Consider the following 16,394-nt stretch of genomic DNA (forward strand, 5'->3'; position numbering starts at 1 on the left):
CATCTGGTGTTGATGGAGCAATAACAGGCCGTTATTCTCGAGCGCGCATTAGCGGAACAAGCCACCGCCATTCCGGAAACGAGGATATCGTTATGTTGATTCGAAGGACTCCCCGCACCGCCCGTGACCCGCGCTGCAGGAAATTAACACATTATTGGCTCCAACTGTGTGGAGTAGCTTCACCTCGTCAGTAGCAATGACTACCTACCTACGGAGAATTCAGATGAGTTAAAAATTAGTAAACTTTACTGAGAGACCTTATAACAGGCGGTGCGATGCCGCTGGCATTTAGCTCTGAAAGGTTTTGACGCAACTTTTACATTTCCAGCGATAAAAGGTAATGGATCGATTACTCATTAGCCTGCCGAAGTTACATCTCAGCTAAATACCAACTGTGACCTTTTGCGTCAAGGAGCGGACTTCTCATCAGCTGATGCAGCCCACGGGTCATCGGTGGCGTGAACTACACGGGGGCTGCCGCCAGGATGACATGTTGTTACAGGGAGCGCGGGGGGGAGGGTGCGGGGAGGAGGGGCCATAAATCACGGCGGTCGTCGACAGCCGCGGGGGGGGGGGACCACATTATTGGATGTATCAGATGTATAACTGCTCGGTGAGCATGCTAATACGGAGCTCATTACAATAGGCGGTGCCGGTGTGGGGCGGCGGCGCCCGCAGCGTGCAGATGAGAGAGCTTCTCGGAACTCTGTCTTACTTCATTTACATAAATCGGTCCGCTTTTAGAATCCAATTGCGCAGAAAAAGCGCTCTTTTTCTCTAATTCATTTGCGTGGCTCCCCTAGGCGACGTATTATCAGCTGCGGCGGCGGCGGGATATTAAAGTGTATTACAAATGTTCCGGCGGTCGTTCTCCGCGACGACCCTCCCGCCGCGTAATGTGACCCCTACTGAGTACGTAATAGAGCCGCGAATGGCTCCCTGTCTGGCGGCGGAGTCAAGGAGCCAAGACGCGGCTCGACCTTCACTCGGCCGCGCGGGCGTGAGCGGAGTGGCGAGCGAGTGACTCACGTGCGACTCATCATTAGTTTCCTCTACACTCTATCATCACGGCACGCGCCGCGGTTCAGTTCCGCCTCTCCTTGCCAGCCTGCGTGTAGGTAGAGCTTGTTGAGGATACATCTACATGTTGCCTGGGTATACAAATACATAATATGTGTGTCTATCGCTATAAAATCCACAATGTGTCGATTTCCGTAAGAGACGTGGTATCGAATCTACTACATACATCCACTTAATTATGAATTCTGGCTACACATAAACATAACCCAATCACACCGTGACAATAAACTATAATATCTTATATTGTAGTTACATGTACAGGTTTGACCTACATACATATAATACAATAAGCTCCGCATTATTGGCATTATTGAATCGTATCCGATTCTACATAATAGCGAGCTCAATTGGGGCGATGTTGATAAGTATCCACAGATAAGCGTGTAGGCTTCGATCCTGCTATCATAAGCCGTCGACGTGTGGGAGGATCGAAAGTGTTATGAATGTGGTGATGTGCGCCGCGGAGCAATCTCCGCAACATGAGACATTCCCCCGCTGATCCAACCCGGCGTCACGAGGCGATGGTCGCGTCCAGCGGCCGATCGATAGCGGCTAATATCACCGAACTGCCCTCTTGTTTTGCTTTACTAAACTTATCCAATACCTTATATTGAAAATGTTGCAGATAAACATCAGACAAACTTTTTGTTCCAACTTTCCTTTAGTTCTGGGCACGTCCTTGCCTCTCTGAAGATGGAGAGCATCATTAATTACTTGCTCATTAATTCGCCTGCGTAATTAAGTTGCCGTTTACCTTCTAGAGAATCTAGAGTACAATACAATGAAGGCGAAGCTTAGTTTGATTCTTAATGTTGCGAAGTTCCGATCCTGCGGGGTCACCGCTCGAGAGTGCACTCGGGACGCGACTTGTATCTTGTATCTTGTATCGCGAGCAACCAAATCGACTCAAGCCTTGACGGCGCAAACATACATTAATACAAGTAAAATTATGAATAGAAATAATAAAAATGATATGTCATTTAAAAGCTTAAGATGTCAGCTTTAATTTGATATCATTATTATTGAAATCCATTCATCATTTTTGAAATAAATGATGTCTGAACGCAATTGTAGGAAAAACGGGAATTTAGGAAAAAAGGGTATGGGTATCGTATTATACAAATTAAACAAAAAATGTTAAGATAAAAATTTATTTATTTAAATCAATACTTTGTATTGCCCCCTCTTGCCCTAATTACAGCCTGCAGCCTGTTTCTCATAGACCTTATCAACTTTTTGACAGTTTCCTGAGGAATGCCGTCCCACTCCTCTAATAAAGCTGTCTTCAGCTCGTCCACGCTTGCAGGGACTGGATTCCTGGCCCGAACTCTTCTTTTGAGCTCGTCCCATAAGTGTTCGATGGGATTCAGGTCAGGACTGAGCGCAGGCCAGTCCATCGTGCGCAATTCCTTCTCTCTCAGAAACTGCCGACTGACTCGTGCCGTGTGGCAGCGGGCATTGTCGTGCATTAGCACGAAGTCTTCACCGACAAATTCTGCATAGGGCACAACATGACCGAGTAGAATGTCGGTGATGTACCGATCAGCTGTTAACCCGCCTCCTCGGCCGCCTCCAGGCACGAAAACAAGTGCGGTTTTTCCCTCTAGAGAAATACCAGCCCACATCATGCAGGAACCGCCGCCATATGCTACTGTTTCAGCGAAACAACATTGGGCAAATCGTTCCCCCGGACGCCGGTAGACCCGGCCTCTCCTGTCACTGCCATGCAGACACACTCTGCACTCATCAGTAAACAGGACCGACCGCCATTGCGCAATGCTCCAATCGAGATGCTCTCGAGCAAACTGAAGACGCGCTTGTCGGTGGCCTGCAGTCAATTTGGGGCCTGATGCAGGTCTTTTTGGTGTCAAGTTGGCTTCCTTCAAGCGTCTTCTCACTGTCCACTCGCTGACAGCCACTTGTCGTACACGTCTCAGTTCTTGCTGCACATCAACGCCCGTAAGGTGTCGATTGCGCAGCGAGGTTGAGACAATGAAGCGGTCGTCTCTCTCTGAAGTGCAGCGGTGGCGGCCCGTTCTTGGTCTTCGATTGAAGGCACCAGTCTCTTGGAACCGTCTGTATACTCGGGATACAGCAGACTGGCTCAAGTGGAGCTGGGCAGCGACTGCTCGCTGACTTAACCCTTGTTGCAGCAAGGCAACAACTTGAGCAGCTTCTTCTGGTGTGGTATCCATGGGTTTGCGAAAACAAGGAATACAATGCAACGAGATGTGTACCGGTCAACTTGCAACAAGCGACTGATAAGGTACACCGGATGTGGAAAGGTTTTATAGCGGGATCAGGTAGCGCAAGGCGTGGATTCCTAATGAGGTAATTAACACTGACGGGCAATTAAAATGCGTCATTAAATCTGCGCTTAGTTTTTTTTTATGGTATTGATCTTAATTGAAAGCCTAATTCTTCAGCTTTCGAATGACATATCACTTTTATATTTACCATTTATCGTTTTAGGAAAATCAATGTATATGTGCGCCGTGAAGGCTTGAGTCGATTTGGTTGCTCGCGAGTGTATTTCGGGTTTGTATCATCTCGTAAATATATCTGGAAGCCGCGGCGCGCGTGGCTGTGGTATTATTTGATGCATTTTGGAATGTGAAGCTCGTAAATTATTACGGCTTTAGTTTAGACAGATGTTGTATTGCGGAGTTGTGAATGCGAGTTTGCTCTCCGCTCACGTCGCGGTCGTGTCGACGGAGCCGTTTGCCTTCGCCTTGTTACGTTTGCGCTACACTCGTAGTGTCTACTCTACACACGACTGCATCTACATACGCGGCGTTCTCTGGCGAGCGGAGCAATGCTGTTGCGATCGCGAACACTGAATTAAACATCATCGCTGTGAGTACTTTAGCTAGATTTATTCTAAAGCTCCGAGACGCTGTACACTCGTGAATACTGACCGTCGGTGCACGCGATCGCTCAGATGTCAGACAATCCATTTGCTCCGTAAACTGTTGACTAACAAGCAGCCGACGGCACTCAGCTGATGACTGCCGGCGCTCCGCCCGCGCCCCCCGCGCCCCCGCTCACAGACAATGGACGCGCGAGTAGCGACACTTGTCCCAACTACACCTCATTGTGTAGGTGAAGCGAACGCTGTTGCTTCTTTAAAAGGTTTTCGTAAACGACACGGTTTTAAATTGCGTAAGCGTCAACACTGCCAATTCTGAAGCAACGTACTTAATTGAAATTCGGAGCTTCTTCTTCGTAATGAAGGCAACTATATCCCAACATAAATAAAACTCGTGCGCGGATGTTTGTGTTAGTGTGATGCCCTCGTGGTGAAAGGGTACATCAGTCAGCTGGGTCTTATTCAAACAGTAGTGGTTTGATACCTAATAGCTCACTTTGAGTCGCGCCTAGCTTTATGAAAATGGCATGTATTGCAGTAATAATACGAGTGATACTCACAGCGTGTGCAGCGCGGGCAGCTGCAGCGCGCCGTCCTCCAGCTCCTCCAGCTCGTTGTCCGCCAGCGACCTGCACACACACACACATAGGTACATATTAATATATTATATAACAATATATACATAATATGCGGGGATATCTCACACGTTTAATAATTAGTCATGTATTATACACTCACTAGCAAGGCGACGCGAGAAGATGACTACTCGATAAAGGAAGCCATGCACATCGGCCCAAGTCAACCGAGAGGGAGAGAACGACCACCATCAACATGGTGGTCCAATATCGAGAAGGATATGGAAGCCCAAAACCTGACCACATCGACAACCCGGGATAGAATATCCTGGCGCCGAAGTATGAGGAGGCCCGGACCCAGCTGTACTGGGAAGAGGGCAGGAGAAAGAAAGAAGAAGCATGTAGTTTATTTTGTCCTAGGACACTCTATGTGGAGTATATCCGCGCTGCTCTCCTGGTTAAACGTGTGATCCATCGGTTTTATTGATCATTTTCATAATTATTATATAGTGTGTGTTACGATTAACTACGATGTTAATGTTAATGTTACGATCTCGCATAAAATAATTAAGAGTTTATTCTCGTACGTGTTATTCGTGTCCCTCAGACTCCTAGTTGGGTTTTACATTTATTATTATGTTTGGGACGATCTACCTCTGAAAGGAGCCTCGTCGAGTGATGAAACTGTACAGTACCTACATAGGTACGTCCGCCACGCCGCCGCCGCATCTTGGGCACTGGTCAGTCAGCGACTGATCATTACTTATCTGACTGGATAATTATTCCACCGTGAGAAATCCTACTCTAGCTCTAGTATATGTCGCCTACCACCACACCTACCACACTATGAAGGAGAAGTTAAATCAATGAAGTTATTTAAATAGATTTATTTTGAATCGTTATTGTCAGTAAGTAACTCTGTTTGAACACACGCACACACACACGGTATGGTATTTGTATGGTGTGTGCTCAGTCCTAATCTATGATATAACAGAATCAAGTGTTGTTTGGCTCGTGCCCCCCCTGCGGCGTTCAAGAGGCAATCACTAATTAGGTCGGCCCAACTAGATTAGGTTGGTGAGTAAGAACATATATAATATAATTTACTTATATGCTGGGAGCTTTCCCGTGAAATGCCTTCATCAGTGGTGATGGGCTGTGCGTTGTGCGGCACTAAACTAATTAATTCGCTTCACGTTCGTTGACAGACAGGGTCTGTTGTTTATCGTAAATTATTAAATTATACGCTTATTAGTTCTTAATTCTATTATAGGCTTGCACCACAGCTACCTCTAATCCTTAAATTTTTTAAATTCTCTCTTTTAAGGATGTCTGGTAGGTAGTTATTCATATGCCTAATAAGGCTGCCTTTTTTAGGGTTCCGTAGCCAAAATGGCAAAAACGGAACCCTTATAGTTTCGTCATGTCCGTCTGTCCGTCTGTCCGTCTGTCCGTCTGTCACAGCCGATTTACTCGGAAACTATAAGTACTACAGTGATGAAATTTGATGGGAATATGTGTTGTATGAACCGCTACAAAAATATGACACTAAATAGTAAAAAAAAGAATTGGGGGTGGGGCCCCCATACATGTAACTGAGGGATGAAATTTTTTTTTTCGATGTACATACCCGTGTGGGGTATCAATGGAAAGGTCTTTTAAAATGATATAAAGTTTTCTAAAAAACATTTTTCTTAAAGTGAACGGTTTTTGAGATATCAGCTCTCAAAGTCGTAAAAAGTATGTCCCCCCCCTCTATTTTTATAACTACGGGGTATAAAATTCTAAAAAAAATAGAGGTGATGCATGCTAATTAACTCTTTCAACGATTTTTGGTTTGATCAAAGTATCTCTTATAGTTTTTGAGATAGGTTGATTTAACTGTAATTTTGCTGCTACGGAACCCTTTGTGCGCGAGCCCGACTCGCACTTGGCCGGTTTCTTTTTTTACTGTTTAAATTTTTGAGTATTTTTTTTGTATTTTTTCTATTTTGGTGCAAATAAATATGATTGTAATTGTAATCGACCAATACATTGGTCATTATTTAAGTAGGTACCTATCGCTAAGCTTATTGACAGGATGTTCAGTGGCGTCGACGGGGCAACCTCGCGAAACAAACTAATTTATTTGGCAATTCGCAATAATTGTCCCGCGCCGCCGCCGCCGCCGCCGCCGCCGCCGCCCCGGCCGGGCGTGCGAACTGCGCGCGGGCCGCGGTCGCACGAGTCTAGTCTACCCTATAATAGCTACGAGTACATCGCAAAAATATAACTCATTTAACTTTATAAAACACCTTTTATAGTTAAAACTTGAATTATATCATAAAAATAATATAACATAAAGTGCCGTTCGTGAATGTATACGGAATATTTATTTTGTGCGGATATTGTGAATACGGATTTATGAACAAAACTGCGGTTCGGCATACCTTAATGACATATATGATACTTATTTGACCATCTGACTGTGATCTGAGAAGATGCCATAGAAATCTTAACCGGACATACCTACTGGTGGTCCTTCGAATAATTTACAGACCTTTTAAACTATGTGACGCTATATAGCAACGACAACGATACCAATCTAATGCCCGGAGATTAATGTGGAGTTTAATGAGCGAGGACCGCAGTACAAGCGGCGGCGGAGGCGGGGGCGGGGGCGGGGGCGGGGGTGCTCCGCCACGCATCGCGAGATAACGCCGAGCTTTCCGATAAACCAATACCACTTAACCTTTTTCCACAAAACTAAAATGGATGAACAAATACGGGACATGAGCAAACAGCTACAGTTTGGCAAATATTGAGTGAGGGAATTGCACGAGCGGATCCGAGTACACCGAGCTGCCGCCCGCCGGCGTGGGACCCCCGCGCTCCGCGAGCCAGCGTGGGGCACCCCCGGCCTACAGTTGCAGACTAGACTTTGGAAGCTGCATCTAACTATAGTCACAGACGCTATTACTACTAGTACATTTGTACGTAATGTTGATTGCTCCGGGGAGTCTGGCGCTGAGCCGTTCATCCCGCGGCGATCACTATCTGCCGTTACTGCCGGCTTAATGCCAGACAAATGTACTCTATGGAGACAAACAAATAAAGAGTCGAATATACTGAAAGAACGACACTTTTCTCACGCATTTTCCGAACGTTGCAAACGATAAATCAACCTTCGAGTGCTTCAGGAACCTGCGAGGAATAAATTCGAAATATTTCAGAGCTGAAAAACAAGTTAGATAATCCGCAGACGCCGTGGCACATTAGGTACGCGAGCGCGGGGCGGGCGGGCGGTGGGGAGCGCATATTAAGTCGCTTTATCATCTACTGCTATCACCACATATGTGTCAAATTGGCTTTGATAACTTAATTAAACAGCCCTGAAACACCTGTTAGATTCAAAGGTGTGAGGCAGGTAGCTCCAGCTGAGCCGCAGGAAGCCGTCTGTCGAGTGCTCGTGATGTGTGTAGACTGTAGACGAGGCCGGGACAGGCCGTGCCGGGCCGTCCGGGGACCCTCGTTACTGCCTATCCGTCCGCTGCCATCTCGCATTAGGACCATGTCATATTATGTGTTACTTTAACGCGTACCTTTCGGTTATTACATTATTTACATTGCTTTTCTGAGCCCTAACTATGTAATCTGTGTCCACTGCAAATCCAATCCCCGTCAGAGCGGGCCAGTGAGGCCAGCTCCTGCAGGCGTCAGCTGCTCATGAATAATTTATAATCGATTTATCAAACTGTAATAGAGCAGCGGCTAATGCCCCGAGGCAGCCCTCTCCTCCGGCGGGGAGGGCGCGGGGCAGGGGGAGGGGGGGCGAGTGCGGGGGGCAGATAGTGTCGTCGTGACCTTGCAGGGACGATTTATGATGTCGCAGGATGTGTGTTGTGAGATAAGCCAATTAGTTTTTGTATATGAAAATATTTTTTGTCTGCAGATCACAATGTATACGTAGGTAATGCACAGCCTCGCGAGGCACAGTGTAGTAGTGGTGCAGCTAGTGGGTACTCACAGGTAGCGCAGCGCGGGCGCGGCGAGGCGCGGCGCGAGGCGCAGGCGGCAGCGCGCGGCCCACAGCCTCGCGAGGCGCCGCGACGACAGCGACAGCTCCTGCAGCGGGTTCAGGGACAGGTTCCTGCAAAGAACAACCACATCATCAGCAACACAATCACCTTAAAGCTTCAACTTTTATAAGAATGAATTAATACAGTCAGGCACTTTTCGTAGATGTTTTAGTAGCTTTAGTTCGCATTTTTCCAACATACATAAAATCCGTTTCAGTATTTGTCTCATTGAATTTCATTGTATTTCCTTCATCAGCAAAGTGCTGTATGGTTCCCGTGACGTCACCGCGAGTGTGACGTCACCACGCTGTGTGGATGTGGGTCGCGGCGCTCTCACTTTTAATTAAGTTTTATTTACGTGCACGATTTGTTACAGCAAATGCTGGATGTAAACACGATGTTAGTGTTGATGAGGAGCCGAGAACCAGTGCCAGAGACGCACATTACAATGTAGGTACCTACATGAAAGCTTCACTGTATAATTAATTGGATTTAACTTCTGACTGCCTGTGAATTATTTATAATAAAATTAGAAATTACACTCACGGACAATGAAATAGTTACACTCACAAAAAGCCGGCACCAAACAAGCCCAATTTTTTCAAACATTTCATTTAAGACATGAACAAAACATGATTGTTTTAGTTGTTAATATCCTGATGCTCTGTTAAATGTACTTCAATGATGCAGAAGGCTTCATTAAGCTAGCTTTTTCCGTTTAGGAGTAATTTGGTGTTTTTCTCAGTGGAACCTTTTCATTGCCCGTGAGTGTAGAATCTCTTCTTAGACTTTTTAATACTCGTAATGCGAGTAAATTGTTTTTCAAGGTATTCTTGTCCCAGACCGTATAAAAAGTGTACTTATAATTAATGTTATGTACGAGTACCTATATTGAATAGAGTCGATAATGTTTTGGCTTGATTATTAGTGATATCGGCGTCTATCAGATGAGGCGCGCGGGCTATCGTTTGCGAAACTTGATTAATATTGAGGGCTCCGAGTTTCCAGCCTAATCTAAGATATTGATTGTTATAAATACTTCTACAAGTTATCAGACACTTCAGGAATTTATAAGATGAATGGTTATGAAATGAGTCGTGGATCGCGGCGGCGCAACTGATAAGGCTTGGTCCAGTGAGAGGACGAAGCGACTATTTTATGTCGCGGTTCTAGTCACAGATAAATATAATAAATTAAATAATATAAATATAATAAATATGTGGGGACATCTCACACACGGCCATCCGACCCCAAGCTAGGCAGAACCTGTGTTATGGGTGTCGGACAGCTGATATATCTACACAAATACATAGATAGATAGATACTAAATATAAATATCAACACCCAAGACCCGAGTACAAATATCTGTCTTTAAACAAATATCTGCCCCAGCCGGGAATCGAACCCGGGACCTTCGGCTCAGTAGTCAGGGTCACTAACCACTACGCCATTCGGTCGTCAAACAGATAATACACTCACGGGCAATGAAAAGTTTCCACTGCGAAAAACACCAATTTACTAATAAACGGAAAAGGCTAGCTTAATGAAGCCTGCAGAAGCAACATTGAAGTAAATTTAACAGAGCCTCAGGATATTACCAACTATAAACAGTAATATTTTGTTCAAATGTTAAATGAAATGTTTAAAAAAATTAGGGTTGTTTGGTGCCGACACCAAACAACCCTAATTTTTTTAAACATTTTGTTCGTGGAACTATTTCATTGCCCGTGAGTGTATTATGGGTTCAAGTACATATTATATTATTAGATATATTATTATCGGTGGTCTATGGGATTAATACTAGTAGTACTGAAGGTATATATCTAGATGACTAGCTGTTCCCGCGAGCTTCGCTTCGCCTTAAAAAGTTTTCCCGTGGGAATTCCGGGATAAAAAGTAGCCTATGTTCTTTCCCAGGGTCTAGACCGTATGTATACCAAATTTCATTCAAATCCGTTCAGTAGTTTTGGCGTGAAAGAGTAACAGACAGACCGACAGACAGACACAGTTACTTTCGCATTTATAATATTAGTTAGGATTAGGATTAGTTAGGATTAGGGTATACTCACAGTTCTCTGAGGTCGGGCGCGGCGAGCAGAGCGTCGGGCGGCAGCGCCGTGATGTTGTTGTCCGACACGTCCCTGCGACAAGCAACCACATCATCAGCGACACGTCAGAAACACACAGGTCATAGGTGCATGCATACTGCTGCCCTAATAACGTCATACAAGGCCCCAACATCAAATACCTCAGTATTTCCAAGGCAGTATTTCTAAACAGCTTTGTTTTCCAGTGGTTGCAATACCCTGCATAACCATCATGCGTACTTTCTCCATCTAAACCGGGAATTAAACCTCTTGGTGTCTTGGAGTTTATCATCTAGTTTGAATAAAAGATTGGCAATAGCTGTTTTAAATTTGCAGTTTTGCCAAAACTTGCAAAAGCTTTTCTCTTTATTCTGCAAAGTTGACACTTTCCAACTTACCTAATCTCAAAATAAATTAATAAGTAAACAAGAAAGTGCAGTATAAGAGCCATCACTTGCTTATTCCAGTGATCGTCTGCCGCGTTTGCATACATTACGCTGAAACGAACTACTGAAGAATGCGACCTTCACACTGCACGGATCATGACAGATCATGTTTCATGAAGCTTTGTTCAGCAGCAGTTGGAGGTAGGTATTCTCATGAAAACCAAACAATATTTTTTTTCCCATCTACTATCAATAAATCTAAATGAATTTCTGCTGAGTCCAATGTGCGAGTGACGTGTAATGTAGCGTCGCTTGTTATGGCTTCCGCCGCATCCGTCGTCGGTTCGCGAGCCGTTTCACTAAGTGTGTCACTCGGACTATTCCCATCTGAAGCTTCCGGGGGCTACTGGAGTGTCACAAACACGGAGATGTTTGTTGGAGATCTGTGCGGAGATACCGCGTGACGTCACGGGGCGGGGGCGGGGGCGGGCGGCGCGGGGGCGGGGTGGTTCATTATTGGCGCCATCCATCATCGGTCGTCGACACCTCGCGCGGTTCACGTTTTATTACGGAAAAAGTAGATTTCTCTGGAAAGAGTACCTATGAACCATCAATCCTTATAGCATCTGTAATACTTACAAACTTTCACATTGAATGACTCTCAGAATGGGGCCTGCACAGAATTGCCGGCGCCTGGATGCAACGACCCCCCCCCCCCCTTACCCCACCTAGCCCCGCCAGCCCCGCTGGTGCGCTGTTAGTTACATGTTAATTACTATGTATTGTCTGCACTACCGTTCACTGCGAAATACATTCATTCAAATATTGGGAAATAGCAAAGCCTGCCTCTGTCGTGCCGGTGTGACTCCATCCATTCACGTCAGCTGTCCTTCTGATTGACACACATTGCACTGCGAACTGTGTACTGGTGCGGTGTGTATGTATGTACTATGTACTGTATCTGGGTTCCGCTCATCTCGCATAATCTTTATTGACCAAAACTCATTTCGCATAGCTCGTATGGTCTAAACTTTTTTGGCCGAACCATCACTTTGCCAAGACTTATGTGGCATAAGGCTCGTTTCGTCTAAAACTCTTTAGGCACAATCTTTAAACACCTAAGTTTCGTTTGCTCAAATTTATGTTCGTCTGTACCTATGTATAATCTTGTTTCTCGTAATGTTATCTTAATAAATAATATATTAAGTATGTAGTAAATGTACAAATTGTGGTATTTTTCTCCTACATCCCGAAAACCACAATATTGTATGATCAAAAAATCGAAAGTTAAAGACCAATATAATTCTTACAAACCCCATGAGATCGAAACCTAAAAATAGGTGCGACGACGAGCAAAACGAGGAGGAGCGTGTTAGGTGCACATGTTCATCAAAACCAAAGCGGAGCGCAGCGAAGCGGAGCGGAGCGTTTTCCAAACAGCGGAAACAATACAAGGCACCAGTTTGCGCTATAGAGAGACGCTCCGTCAAAGTTAAAGCCAAACAAATATTATTACTTTGTATAAACCTATGCCATAGCATTATTAGGCTATTCAAGATTTGGCAATACCATTATTAGGCTAAACAATGTTATGCGAAATAACTTTTTACTAAACGAGATTTATGCCATACGATTTTCGGCGTAACGAGACTTTGACCAAACGTTACTATGCAATACGAGATTAGGCAAATAAATCTTATGCCAAAAAAGGTAGAACCACTGTATCTATGTATGTACGTAGCGGTGTTCCACCGCGCGGTCACGTCTCGGCCTCGCCCGCGGGTTCAGCGTTAGGCCACCTCTCTGCATTTAGAAAGGATCATTTCAAAGCTCATGAAGCCGATCCCATTTATTGCTTAAACGTTGAATGTCTCCGCCGCCGCCGCTGCCGCCGCGACGCCCGGGCGCGTGTCCCGGTGACGGCAGGTAACAGTCACAATAACACACGAGTGATGTCAGCAGCTGTCGCCGCCGCGAGGTGAAGCCCCGCGTAATGTGCGTATTATTTCGGCGGCGCCGGCCACAGATCCGTCGCCGATGCGCTGACATTTATGCTAATGTGTTGAAGAGAGAAGTTATAATTAAATCGCAGGTAACGGCTGCGCGTTCAATGATAAATGTATCAAGTTATAGGTGCGACATTTGTTTACCAGCTAATTTGATAACTAAGTCGCACATCTGTTCTGTGTAACCAATAGGTAGTAAAATAGAGCTAGGTGCAAGTGGCGGCGAGGTGAGCCGAGGAGCGACAGTTGGCCGCGACTCAAGGCCGGCTCGAGTCACAATCTAGCGCTTGCAGCGATACTAATAAGATCATTCCAGCAGTTAGCAACATAAGCTTTTCTCACAAACAGTAAACAGATAATTTGCGTTGTTTTGTGGCGGGCGGCGGCGGCGGGAGGCGGCGGGGGCGGGGCGAGGCGGGCGGTGGAGGGGGAGGGGGACTCATTCAGAGCTTCAGCTGGAGTAATAAATGTGGATATCTAAATATTTTCATGCACTGAAGTTCTCAGTTGGCACGTTCATTCAATGTTGCAAGATCGCGAACAAATGGGCTGAGAGCTTTAACAGAGTGCGAAATATCAAGTGCATTATTAATTTTAGCTTATGTGTATTGCAATTTGTAAGCGAAAGGAGAGATATAAACTAACTAGAACTATAATTTTACAAATGATTTAGAGGTACTCTGTAGGTATCCTATAATAAACTGTAACACAACACAGTACTTATACTTAATTCTCAGGTAAATATACTGTAGTAAATAGCTACTGCAGTAGAGTAGTAGATAGAATGTAACCAGCTTACGACCGTGGCGGCGCAGCGACGGCTCATTCATTACTGCGAGCTCGCGGCGGGATCAGAGGTCACCGCGCTCCAGTGGCGGCTCATTACTGCCAGACCAGGGTACTCTCTACCTCTACCCACACTATATCTATGGTATTTTGATGGCTATAAGATCAAATTGTCAAAATTATTTCCACTATTCATCTTTCAGAATCGGCTATAGATAGATAGACTATAGACGGAAGTTAACCTTCTTAAATATCCTCGTCCCTAACGCTCCCGGAATAGCGTATTCATAATTTTCAGTCGGATTACATGAAATACTCGTGCTAATACCGTGCGTTCATTATGACACTAGCTGCTGTACAATACATAATAATAATATAAATCATTTATTTCGGATTGATCCATATTTTTTTAGTAACAATGAACTTAAAAATTATAGTTATGTAATGAAGTATGTACAGGTAGAGCGAGTGCGTGCGGCTGGTGTCCCAGTCCGTGGTGCATCCCGGCGTCGATACCGCGCGGGTCAGATATTAATAGAATACGGAGCGAGGCTGCGCCCGCCGCCGCCGCCGCCGCCGCCGCCGCGGTCAGGAGCGGGAGTACACCCCCGACCAAGGCCTTATACTATTAACTTAATTAATTTACATTTTCTTGCTACATATTTATGTAAAGCGCGAGGCAGCTTATGATTTATGGCGGCGGGCGCCGGGAAGCCTTCATTAATTCCCGCCGCAATCTTCACGTCGCCGCTAATTTATGGTTCGATGTGGAACACATCACCGCAGCGCGCACACCCACGAAGCCTCTAATTTTTTGTCCGAGCAAAAAAGCTTGCGAAAGCTCCTTGCGGGTCGACGGCCTCCTAGCGGGCGCACTCGCACAGACCACATTACTCACTCGGTGTGTCTTGTGTTGTGAATGTTGTGATACATTCCGACGTTCTCGTTATTTATCGCCCGCGCGATCACGATTCACCCATTTTTACAAGATCAAAGCGTCGAGTTCTACGAACATAGTTTAGCGATCTGTCTCACAGTAACTGCCACAAGTTCCCAGTAGAACAGAACTGTGCTGCATCAGCACGTTGTGACGTCACCTTCACCCCCCATGCACCCCCCGCGCCCCTCGCCCCCTACACGTAAACAACGAAACAAAGAGGATAATAAAATAAGTAATACGTTTCATGTAATTCACATGTGTATCTGTGTAGTCGTGTGTTCCTACAAGTACGTGTGCCGTGTGTGTGTGTGCGTGTCGAGTGATGGATCGCCGCTCTACGAAATACATTGCGATTTACAACCTCACAATAATAACACTTGTGTTTGTATTACTCGGTACACAAACAGTACACGGCATTACGACACGATATTAAGCTGTATTTTTTAGAATACGCATCGTGAATCTGGTTACAGCCTAGTGGCGGAACGAGATTTTACAGTATAAACATAAATTCCAGGGTGATTAATTTTGCTTCCATTTCTTTTGTGCTTGGTTAATTTACATTTATGCGATTAATGAAAAATGAAAATGAAAATGAAAACGTTTATTAGCCATAAGTAGGTTTACATTTTGGTTCCTGGCTCCCAAACTAGGATACCCTGTGCTATGGGTAGCCAGGCATCTTTCGTGTAAGTACTTAAACTAATAAAATGATTATAACGTACGTGTAGGCTGAGTAAGTAGGTACATTACTTTATTGATTAATTATGCGCTCTTCTTGGTCGTCTTCCTAGCCTTAATCCTTATTTAGATATCTGTGCGTCATGTTCACTCATTTACGCTGAAGGAAAACCTCGACAGAAAACCTTCATAATTATTATCTCGATTCTAGAAGTGTCCCTAAGTGCATTGTACTCTTTAATTACGCCAATTTGGCTCGCCATCTATCACGTTAGTACAAAGGTAGAGCGAAAATCTGGATCAATGGCGAGTCACCTCCGACTCTCTCCACCCCTCCTAGAGTAATGTTGCAGTCGTGAGAATATTATGAAGCTTAATTAATCAAGCCCTGTCAGATCTAAAGCGATAGCAATATCAGGAAATTAAACCCAAATTCCATGCAACTTGCGCGTGTAACTCGATTTAATTATGTATGAGTACGTTTGTTTCGAAAACACTTAGCCTAATACAAAATTAAATGCTATCAAATCAAAATCATTTATTTCGAGCATCGACTCTAAGTAATATTAATTTAGGAAAATTTACTTATCATCTAGCTTACAATCATAAACACATTTAACAAGGTTTTTCCATTTTTTGGAAGGCGCTACGAGCTTGTAAATTCGGCATAAAATTTGTAGGCTTATTATACACACACACACACTCACGCCTTGTACTAATGTACTCCCTTGCGGGGTAGGCAGAGGTGCATTGCTGCACCCACTTTTCGCCAGAGTGTTCTGTTAGTCCCAATGTAATAAGGGGCGGGCCTATTGCCATTTTACGGGCACATCCAAGACCCGAGAACATATATCTGTGTTTAAACAAATATCTGTCCCAGCCGGGAATCGAACCCGGGACCTTCGGCTCAGTAGTCAGGGTCACTA

General features: G+C 44.9%; 1 protein-coding gene across 1 annotated transcript in view; it reads right to left on the minus strand.

The window, feature by feature from the left end:
• LOC105386962 (lutropin-choriogonadotropic hormone receptor) overlaps positions 1–16,394 on the minus strand; it is a 32,524-nt gene that overhangs the window by 14,262 nt on the left and 1,868 nt on the right. The window contains exons 2-4 of the mRNA XM_038120578.2: positions 10,652–10,723; positions 8,531–8,653; positions 4,510–4,578 (exon numbers count right to left, since the gene is read on the minus strand). Coding sequence (XP_037976506.2) covers positions 4,510–4,578; positions 8,531–8,653; positions 10,652–10,723 — 264 coding nt within the window. The remainder of the gene's footprint in view (positions 1–4,509; positions 4,579–8,530; positions 8,654–10,651; positions 10,724–16,394) is intronic.

This window comes from Plutella xylostella, chromosome 14, assembly GCF_932276165.1.
Source record: "Plutella xylostella chromosome 14, ilPluXylo3.1, whole genome shotgun sequence".
Taxonomy (NCBI): domain Eukaryota; kingdom Metazoa; phylum Arthropoda; class Insecta; order Lepidoptera; family Plutellidae; genus Plutella; species Plutella xylostella.